Raw genomic sequence first — 11,356 nt, 5'->3', positions numbered from 1 at the left:
ACCAAACATTTTTTACATGAAAGGGTAGATATTTGGAGTTTTATTTCAAATTTAAAATTTGATTCTATATTAAATAAAAACCAATCCTTTTTATTAAAAAGACTGTTTGTTGAAACTTTTGATTTTTGAACTCTAAATTTTTGTGAAACAAGAAGATTTGTGAAAAAGTAGATCGTAAGCAATTTTTGTTTTAAACTCCACCCTATAGTATCCATTAAAGTTAATTTAATATCGCTATGGATTATTATTGACGACGTTTACTGCACATTCGAACGGCGCCTAACTCGTCGGTGGCGCCGCGACGGTGAGCATCTAAATCAGCCGAAATAAGCTGTTTTGCTTGGCCTAATGTGGGTTTTACTTGTGTTCGAACATCACTCGGCACATACAAACAAAAATTTGCAAAATTCTCCAACGTAAAACAACAACTACATTTTGAAATACTACTACACCCCAAGTAAGTGAAGAAATTATCTAATTTACAATATTTATTGCATGAAAATATTCTATAAAATTTTTGTGAAAATGAACGGTTATTATTTTAAAAAACGTTTTTTGAGTTGAAATCGTTAGAGTACGATTAGATTTCTTAAATTTTGGTGACGTTGTCGTGGTTACAAGAGATGTTCGAAGTAGACAGAGACACCCTTGGGTCCGCAGATCAATACGGGGCGCGTAATTTTACGCCGTAGTCACCCCATACGTTTGGATTTGTACAGTCAGACTTGGAAAACAATTCAAAATTAATTGCTTCATTTTCACAACCAGAGGCTAATGTGGTAAATTTTTCAAATTGACTAGCACATCCAGAATTTATTTTGTTTGAAGGAGGGGCTTTTTGTAAGGGAAGGCTCGTGGTTACATTTTGGTTACCAGTTTTTTAATTTTTCGATAGTTTTTGATCTCGTTTTGATAAGAGATGAGCTATTGAGCGAAAAATTTGCTGAACACAATTTTTTGTTCAATGTTGAGTGGATCAACGAATCTGATTTTTAAAGGATGAATCGACAGTTTGGTTCAAGAGCTGTTTGGAGTGCACTTGACCGAAATGCCAATCAGGGTGAAAATTTGGGGGCTTTTACAAGCAGTAAATCTATTTATCTCATGAAATATAAATTTGGCACGTGTTTTGGAATGTTATCGACTGATGAAACTTGAAGGGTGGGGTGAATAAAGGAAAATAGACTAAATAAATGTAGGAAATATGGATTTGTTGTTGTTGGTTTTGTCGAGTTTATTGCCTCAATTTTTACAATTTCATTACTTAGTACAAATTTAATTTTTAAATAAATTTTATTTTTGACGCATTTTTACCATTGAGCTGGATAAACAAACAGAATTACTACACTACTCGAGTTAAAAATCTTAAAAATTATAAAATACAGGTGCGCCAAAACTCGCGCCCCAGAGAAAAATGCCACTTAAGATAAGATAAAAAATGTTAAAAAAAAATTATTTATAAAAATTTCGAATTTATGAGGGTTTAAAGTTTGCACTTTGACTCTATTTATTTCTGTTGGAAAAATAATTTTCCAAGTTTTTTTGTTATAGGCTATTAAAAGAGGAAACAAGGAAGCTGTATCCTAAATTGTAACTCTGTAACCAGGTTATTTGTGGCTTTTATTGGCAAAATTTTTGTCCCTTTACTAAATAATTGTAAAAAAAACATATACAAGATCATCAGTATCATTAAATAGATATAAAAAATCTCAAATGTCAAAAAATAAATGTCAAAATTTTTTGACAGATAGAATTTTTTAAACATTTTTTTCATGTTCCTGGTATCTTACCTTACTTGAAAATTTGCTCTGAGGAGCGAGTTCTGGCGCACCCTGTATATTTTATTCTTCGACACTGTCAAAATTTACGGTTTTTCACCCGTGTAAGGAAGTGTTGACAACTGTTTGACATTTCTCAATACGAAACGACAGATTATTTTTAACAGATTTAAATCAAGTTTAAGCCTTAATCGAAGAATAAAATGTTGTATTCAACTCATTACACTCGTGGTTTAAAAATCCACTCGGTGAAATAATGCGTCCGATCTACACTCAAACTCGTTGAATAAATAACTATTATTTGTAAACGTCACAAAAGTGACTCTTTTATGACTAAATGTCACAAGTAAAAGAATTACCTATCAGACATCGAGTAAAAATTTTGTTTTTTTGCTTAAACGTTTTTACTCTTACCATGAGATTTAAGAATGTGTCTCTTTCTTGTCTCTTTTGCTGCTTCAGCAATTTCTGGAGAGGTACATTGTAGATCATCAGCATTCGAGATTTTGCACAACTAACTGGAGTAACCATCCACTAGTTAAATCAATTAACACTTTTGAAAATCTCAACATATTGACGTGTACGTACAGGCTGTCTGAAAAGTCGCGCACCTCCGTGACGCTGTGTCATCGGGCGGTTCCCTAGACAACAAGAAAAATGTTAAAAAAATATCTATAAAAATTTCGAAGTTATGAGAATTTAAATTTTGCACTTTAGCTCCATTTATTTCTGTTGGAAAAACAATTTTCCAAGTTTTTTTGCTACAGACTATTAGAAGAGGAAAAAGGAAGCTGTATTCTAAATTGTAAAACTCTGTTTATTGTTATTTGTGACTTTTATTGGCAAAAAACAAATGTAAAAATTTTTGACATATAGAATTTTTTAAACATTTTTTCAGTACTCTGGAGGACTACCCAATTACTCCCTTTCAAGGAGGTGCGCGATTTTCCGTTGTGTTGCTCTTTACTTTCGATCTAAATACGTTTGCAAATAAAATGGTATGTGTTATTTGGAGTAAAAGTGAGTTTATGTGGCTCAAATAAATTATTTGCCTCACTACGTTCGGCAGAATAAACATTCAGCTTTGCCACATAAACTATTACTTTTATTGTAATAACATAATATACCATTGTTAAAATTATTATAACTTAATGATTATACTTACTCGATTATACTCGTATTATTTTTATGGATAACTTTTATAGCAAAAATTTTAATATTTTAAAAATGCACAGCTGCAATAGAGTTAAATAATTGTTTTATTTATTTCACGTAAGTACGAGTTCTACAAACAAGACTATTATAAGCAATTTTTAATTTAAAAAGCCATGAGTAACAAATGTTCACATTAGAATTTTAAATTTTCAATTTTTTTTGTAACAAATTTTGACGGCTTGTTTTTATTTATTATAACAACTGTGAAAATAATAATATTATTACTTAAGTAAGTCTTATACACAGTTTGAATATTAATATTAAAATTAATTGTTAAAGATCACATGAGAAACATGTTAGTTTTGAATCCCACTGTTATTTTAGACACAAATTTGATTTTTAATCGTTAATTTTTATCGACAATTTTCAGTTTGTTTCAGATTAGAAACTATTAAAATTGTAAAAACGGTGGAATCGCCAGGTAAAACAAATCACATGAGAAACATATTAGTTTTAATATTCAGCTTTTGTTTTTTATTATTTTTGACTATTAATTTTTATCTACAATTTTAATTTGTTTTAGATTAAAAGCTATTAAAATTGTAAAAATGGTGGATGCGCTGGATAAAAAAATATATATAAAAAACATGTTAGTTTTAAATTTCAGCTGTTATTTTTTACTAAAATGTAATTTTTGACTGTTAATTTCTATCTACAATCTTTAGTTTGTTGTAGATAAAAAGCTACTCCTATTATAGTCGTCACCAACAATATTTGAGACTCATTATAGAATAAGCCGCTTACTCCCCACGGTGGTTCATGGGGCTTGCGGTAGAGATGCCATAAACAAATTTGCATTTCTTAGGACAGGCACGTTTCAAAGGTTTGTAGGAAGAGATGGTCCGTAACAGAAATTTGTTTTTGGGGTTTCATAAAAAAAAAATTAAATTAATTTTAATATTCAGTTATATTTTGAGATTGTTTCTTTACAAATCTGCATTATCACTTTAATATTAATTCCCAAATGTTTGCCTGTAATAAATTAAAAGCCCACCACAAAATTCCTGAATACGGCTCTTTTCTACATCTTCTTGGTAGTACCACACGCAGTGAAAAATTATTACGGTCGACCACAAAGCTGCTTAACCCTCAATAAAGCTTTGCATACGTCAATCCCAAATATTCCTGGTGACGACTATAAAATTGTAAAAATGGTAGATGCGATATAATTTATTATTAGAAATATGTCAAAAATGTTTTAAACAATTTATTTGGTTTCTATATTTTTCGTTTCTAACTTTGGAAAACCTTGTAACAAAATTCTGTAGCATTCACCCACTTTTGCCCTTGGGCTTACAACAAAAGACCTCGTTATCAAAAGCCAAGTTGTCACGTCCAAGCAAACTTTGTTTACACCACTTCTCACGTTGCGTAATTTATTTGGCGTTATTCAGGTGTCGATCAATACTCCGATAGCCTCTCTTCAGCTTCAATCTATTCTTACAAAAATAATTTTGTTTTAGTCCAACTACCCTTGTCTTTCTCACACTCCCAGAAGACTGAATTGAAACCTCCAGCAGCTGTTTTAATGGCATTACATTACCGGTTCTTTAGAAGCATCGTACCTGGATTAAGAAAATATTTTTCCCGCTTTGACGTAATGAGAACGACAAGCACTTAAGCAAACTAGTTGACAAATAGGCAATAAAAGTGGCGCCGTTTAAATTGAAATTTAGCAGGATGTCAAAATCGAATTCTTCCACAAGAAGCAATTCGATGGAGACACCTGCCGAATGTGAAAGCGAAGTGTGCAGTCCTCAAAGGGACGTTCCTGCTATACTGGAGGCGGCGGAGGGGCAGGAGGTGGTGCCGTCTAGCCCACCACCGTCATATGAATACGTTCTGGAAGAGGCAAGTACTAGATTTCACAACTTTTTTTCCTTAATTGTTTGGGCTTTTGGTTTTTTTACCTTAAATTAAAAAAAAAAACATGAATTGCAATGCATTTTTTTCTTGTCTCAAACACTATTAACATAAATAAAATAAGTTGAATTGTTTTGGCTTATTTGACTTTTACTGACACCTTTTTTCAAATACTTCACAACTTTGTAAAAAAATTAAAAAGTTGTGTCTATATACAGGTGTCCCAGCAAGTTGAAAAAATCCATTAATAACCTTTAAATAGTAAAATTTAAAAAAAATTGTATAGGACACTTTTAGATACTAATCTAGCCTAATTTTATTACCTACCTACCTAAAATTATTTTCAACCATACAGCATGTCCCAAAAATAAGTTACGATACAAACTTGTGTTTTTTTAAATGAAACACCGTATGTTTCTTTGCATTTTTGAATGTAAGCTTTTAAACAATGTTTTTACGCTAAACTTTTATTAGTCGATTTCGCTTAATTTTAGAAATAAGACGTTTTTTGACGAAAACATGCACTTTTAAAAAATTTCTTACACAAAAACTAAGACAGCTAGAACAAAGAAGAAAGTGGAGAATTTAAAGCTGTAGCAGTTTTTTAGTGTTTTGCATTTGTAAAGATTAATGAATTAAGAATTTTGTTAAAAATAACTTAAAAAATTTAAAAGGAACATCCTATTTTTTAGTACCTTTAGCATAATAAGGAGTCCCTGAAATTTTATTTTTTCTTTCAAATGAAACAACAAATCTTGGAAGGACTTACCTTACACTTAACAATTTAATTTTTGCTTGATAGCTTTGAATTTCTTTCTTTACCACTTGCCATAATTGTTTTGCTTCGATAGTTTTTAAGTCTTTCTGTTTATAATTCCCAAAATAAATAAGTTGTCTGATTTTCTATAAAGACAATTCATTTTCTTGCAAGAAATACTATTTTCGATAATGCTACCGTGTTTTTTCACCTCTTTCTTTGCTGCTTCAGGTACAATAATTTGTTGTAAAGCAATTATTTCACCTGTTGCAATACTAAAAGAACTAAAATTTTAAATACTAAAATACTTTTGTTAAATTTGAGCAATTAAAAAAAAATACTTTTTGTAAATGAAGATAATATAAAATAATAAAATTTAGTATCCAACAAACTAAACCAAAGGACGACGTACGTACGAGTACAACCTACTTTAAAAACAATAATGATATGTTGAATTTATCTTGTTTATAATATACAGAGTGCGCCAGAACTCGCGCCCCAGAGAAAAATGCCGTATAAGGTAAGATATTAGGAACATGGAAAAAATGTAAAAAAAATTTTATCTAAAAAAATTTCGAAGTTATGAGGGTTTAAATTTTGCACTTTAACTCTATTTATTTTTGTTGGAAAAATAATTTTCTAAATTTTTTTGTTATAGGCTATTAAAAGAGGAAACAAGGAAGCTATATCCTTAATTGTAACTCATCTGTTCAATGTTATTTGTGTCTTCAATTGGCAAAATTTTTGTACCTTTACCAAATAATGTAAAAAAACATATACAAGATCATCATTAAATAGGCATAAAAAATGTCAAATGTCAAAAAATAAATGTCAAAATTTTTTGACAGATAGAATTTTTTGAACATTTTTTTCATGTTCCTGGTATCTTACATGAAATTTTTCTCTGGGGCGCGAGTTCTGGCGCATCCTGTATATAAACATCCAATTTATATATTTTTTTGTGTTCTTCAACTGCTACATTATGTTTTCGTGTCTTTCGTTTTTCAGTAGTCGTTTTTTTTAATGAATAGGGTGAAAAATCAAAAACTGACGGTACAAAATCATATTTTAGGTAATTTCTACTAAATTGCAAAAGTCAGTCTCTTCTAAGTGCTTGCTACAAATTCACGTGCTACTTTAATTGAATGCAAAAAGCAAAAACATAATTAGGTATGCTAATATTTACGAATAAAAAGAAACACCTCCTTTCGAACAACCATACGCACGATTTTACCATTCTAATAATTTGTAATCATAATTTATAAAATTAAAGTTTTTATGAACGAATTCTTTCAGTTTTTAACACAAATAACGACGAAATCCACTACTATGCACTACAACACATATGGGTCTATCGGGTTTCTTGCGACTCCTGACGTGACTTTCTATTGCGTTCTCTCTGTGTTTATAACGTTATCTCTTTGTCATTGCTCCATCCACTCAAGTACTATATCAATGGTTGATTTATCCAGAGATTGTAAAAGTTGTTATAAATATTGAAATTCGAATTATTTTATTGTAAAAATAAAGAATAATGGATTCAGTTTAACACAAATTTAATTATTAAGTAATATTTCTTCCATCTCTTGTGAAACTATGTACTTTTTGGCAACTGAAACAATAGTATTTTTTTTTAATGTTTAACGTTAAATACTTTTTAGTTATTGATTATAAACACCTAAAAGTAAATAATTTTAGAAAGACAATTTAATAATCTTTGAAATGCAAAAACAATAAATAGGGTGTTCTATTTAATTTTTTTAAATTATTGAACTTTTAACAAACGCCTTCATTTTTTTTATTTGCAAATGCAACACATAAAATGTTACAACCTTATAGATTGTACACTCAGAAAAGTTAAAAATGACAAAAATGTAACTTTGATAATGAATTAATTAATTACTGTAACCGGTATTATCAGCAAAACAATAAAATGCTGCAAGGATTTGCCAAAATTTGGAGCATGGACGACTTCAGGAATGTCTAGCCAACAATGGATATCATTGTTATTTATCATTAATTAGTGATTATGATAAATAAAATATTTGTAAAATCTCTTTTATTGAATAAATAAAATTTTATATTTAAATTTAAAACAATTTTTCTCTTTAATTAAAATAATTATTAATAAAATAATATCTCACGCTTTGAAGTTTTATTATTTTTCATGAATGAGAGCAATAATTCTTTGCAGAATTTAATTGTTTTGTCGATAATACCAATTACAATAATTAATTAATTAATTGTCAAAGTTACAATTCCGTCAAAAAAATAAAACCGTCATTATGATGGGACTTAGAAAAATCCCAAATCAAGAAAGAATTAACTTTTCTTTCCAGTGAGACAGAATAATGACGTTTTAAAATTAAAAATTTACTCGTTTCAACACACTTTACACACGTTTAATGCTAAATGCAAAAGCATTTTTATAACTGCAGTTAGGTAGGAGGACCCAAATAATGAGGGTCGGTTTATGGACACGTCATTTTCAACTTTTCTGAGTGTACTTTCTTTTTTACGGTAGTAGAAATAAATACTTTTAGATGTCTTAATTTTTGTGTAATAAATTTTTAAAAAATACATGTTTTCGTCAAAAAAACTTATTTTTAAAACTAAGCAAAATCGACCAGTAAAAGTTTAGCTTAAAAACATTGTCATATAGGTAAATCTACATCTAAAAACGCTAAAAAACATATGGTGTTTTATTTAAAAAAACACAACTTTGTATTGTAACTTATTTTTGAGACACGCTGTATAGTTGAAAATAATTTTAGGCGATAAACTAGATTAGTATCTATCAATGTCATGTATAATAATTTTTTTTAATTTTACTATTTAAATGTCACTAACGGGCTTTTTCAAGTGGCTGGGATAAACTGTACGTATAAAATTAACACATTTTTTTTGTTAAAAAATGATTAAACTAAGAGTGTTTATTTTTCCTTAATTTCGTGCTTTTCGAAGACAGTTTTTTTGACACTGAATAGAAACAAATATTGAGCTTGTTATTTATCGATGAATCCTACGGTATGATTAATGTAAACAACTTTTCTAATAAATGAAAGTTTGTAACATCTTGTTTGATAAACAAGGCATTTTTGTAATGAGGTTACTGATAGAATTTTGAGAAAAAGTTGAATTATGCGAAAACTTTCTTAGGTCACAATTTCAAGCATAAAATCCAGTATCGCATCCGAGAAGAATGCAAATCGAAGAAAACAACAAAAACCTAATGAAATTTCAGTCTATAATTCACTTCCTTATTGTCTGAAACGCTAATCCTTTCAGAAATTCAAGAGAATTTGTCCCCAGAGGCCAAAGCTTAGAACTTCGATTAAAGCAAAGCGTCTCACCGCACATTATGCGAGAGAAATAATAAAGCACTTTAGTGGAAAAAACCTGAGTAATTTTCTGGTTCCTTTTTTGTTCCAGACGAGACTCAAAGCCCAAGCGGACGCTTCGTCGCCCGTCAATCCCATCAAAGGTCCGGAAATAATGCACAAGTCGAGTAAAGAACTATATCGAGCCGTGGCCAAACAGTTCGGGATAACATGCAAAATGTCGGATCAGTGTCGTTGTTTCGATTGCCAAAGCCATTATTTTGATTGCGAATACGAACAGAATGAACAAGAAAAAACAGATGGAGGCCTTGGAGCTGGAACACCAATGTTCATATCTGAAGTAATGCACGGCACTGCCTGCACCATATTGTAACTCTATTTTATCGAAAACTGATCGAATTTTCAGGGCGGAATGCCGACAGAGCTTTAATATTCATACGTACCTAATCAAAAATGTTAAAAGAAAATGTCGGGCTTTACAGTGAACGCACACAACATTTTATTAGGTTTGTTTTTTTACGTAATTCTTGTTAGATTGTATAGAAACCTAGCATTTATTATAATATTAAAGTAGTTCGTGTTGTAAATACAAAAACACTTGTAACATATAGTGTGGGATAGGTGCTTTCAAAAGATCTCAATTTGAAGTTGTATTATGCAAAGAGGTGGCCTAACAGACCTTCACATCTTGTAAATTGTTGTTATTACGTATTAACGGATGAATTGATGTAAAGTAGAGTGTCGTGTTAATTTTCATATAACTGGATTTATTTATTACCGGTACAGACTATATAAAGTAAAAAGAAAACAGCCATTAGTGACTTTTCTAACTCTGAATGTTCCATTCCTAAAGTTGGTGTATGTCTTCAGATATTACTATTTTCATACTATATCATGTATGTTATTAGACTAGTCGTAGTCTTAAGAGTGCAGAATAAGTGAAAATGTAAACGATTGCATAATCGATTCAATTTCAAATACCTGTTGTTGGGAACATTGTCAAATTATACGATTAAGCTATTGGTTTATTACTTTGTAATTGGCAACGGGAGAAAACTAAAAGACAGGGTGTCTTCGAACTGATTAAAATAATTGTAGATTAAGTCCTTTAAGTCCTTTTTTGATCCACTTTTATTGTATTGTCCATTAAATATGACTGTCCTACCGTTTTACATTGTTTGTACGCCCTGTAATAACCAAGCTTAAGATGTGTGGCAGAAAACTAAGGTCATATGTACTACATTAATTATACTTGTAATGATAGGTACATAATTTTGTGTTCAGTATATAATACCTAAAACTACTTAAAAGTAAACAAAAAAAAAACATAGGGCCTATTATATAAGGTAAAAGCTAATGGAAACCGCACCAAAATATCTTTCGCACGTATATTTTGTATATCGGAATTGCAGATAATCGTGTGATATTTTAATTTACCTAATAGTTATTACTGTAAATGTTTTCGGTTTTGATTGAATAAAATGGTCAAAATGGTCAATGCTCTTTTGTTGCTGAACCTACCAAAATATGATTGAATAAAACAAGTCACTTTAGTAGTAAATGAGGCACTTTCGACCGATTTTAATGACTTTTGATTGACCTTAATGTTAATTAATTATACTAATTAATGCTATTAATTAAATTTCAATTAAATTAATTTTTCGATTAATGATATCAATTAAATTAATTAGTTTAATTAATTTCTCGATTAATGGTAGCAATTATTTTTTTTTAATTAACGATATTAATTTTATTTATTTAATTAATTTTATTTATATTGATCAATTTAATCGGTTTTTTAATTAATGATATTAATTATTTTATTTCTCTTTTCATATAACAACTAAATTATTCCATATGTATTGTCTATCAATTAGGAAAATTTTTGCATTTGTCAGCACTGGGGAAATCAATCTCAGTAATGAGTGCAAGGAATACAGATAATTTCATTAAGCAAAATTAAGGTTAAATGTAGTGAAACTTAAATTATTAATTATAAATAAATTAGCCTATGTGAATATAAATACATTTCATGTTGGTGAAAGAATCAGTAGCAAGCTTCAACTGATTCTCTGCAAGTGTTCACCAGGTGTAGTGTAATACTTTCCTCGCTACACTTTTGGCCGCTGCACTTTGGATATTTGGAAAGAAAAAATTCAGAAAAATATTCAGTGTTGTTCTCGTGTTTGTTCGTGAAGAAGACATCTTCGTACATTGTGTAACTGTTCTCCGGTTAAAATTAAGGTAAGCTTTTAAACATTATATTAAATAAATATTTATTTAGTGTTGTAAATTTGTGTTAGATGCAACTGTACCTTTGAAAAATGGTCGAAATTATTTATTATTATTCTCTAAATGTTTAGGAGACGCCACAAGCGAATAAGTAATCACTAATCAGATTT

At 29.7% G+C, this 11,356-nt stretch overlaps 1 protein-coding gene across 1 annotated transcript; it reads left to right on the top strand.

The window, feature by feature from the left end:
• The first annotated feature begins 316 nt into the window (after positions 1–316).
• Positions 317–10,446, top strand: LOC123011191. The gene is made up of 3 exons (XM_044408524.1): positions 317–457; positions 4,457–4,844; positions 9,046–10,446. Exons 2-3 carry the CDS (start codon positions 4,674–4,676, stop codon positions 9,325–9,327), a joined length of 453 nt encoding a protein of 150 aa, XP_044264459.1. The 5' UTR covers positions 317–457; positions 4,457–4,673; the 3' UTR covers positions 9,328–10,446.
• Positions 10,447–11,356: the final 910 nt, after the last annotated feature.

Source organism: Tribolium madens, unplaced genomic scaffold (assembly GCF_015345945.1).
Source record: "Tribolium madens isolate multiple individuals breed KSU strain unplaced genomic scaffold, Tmad_KSU_1.1 Scaffold_91;HRSCAF=231;Tcas5.2_LG7, whole genome shotgun sequence".
Lineage (NCBI taxonomy): Eukaryota > Metazoa > Arthropoda > Insecta > Coleoptera > Tenebrionidae > Tribolium > Tribolium madens.
Note: the sequence above shows the minus strand (reverse complement) of the source record. Positions and strands in the feature narration are given on the sequence as shown.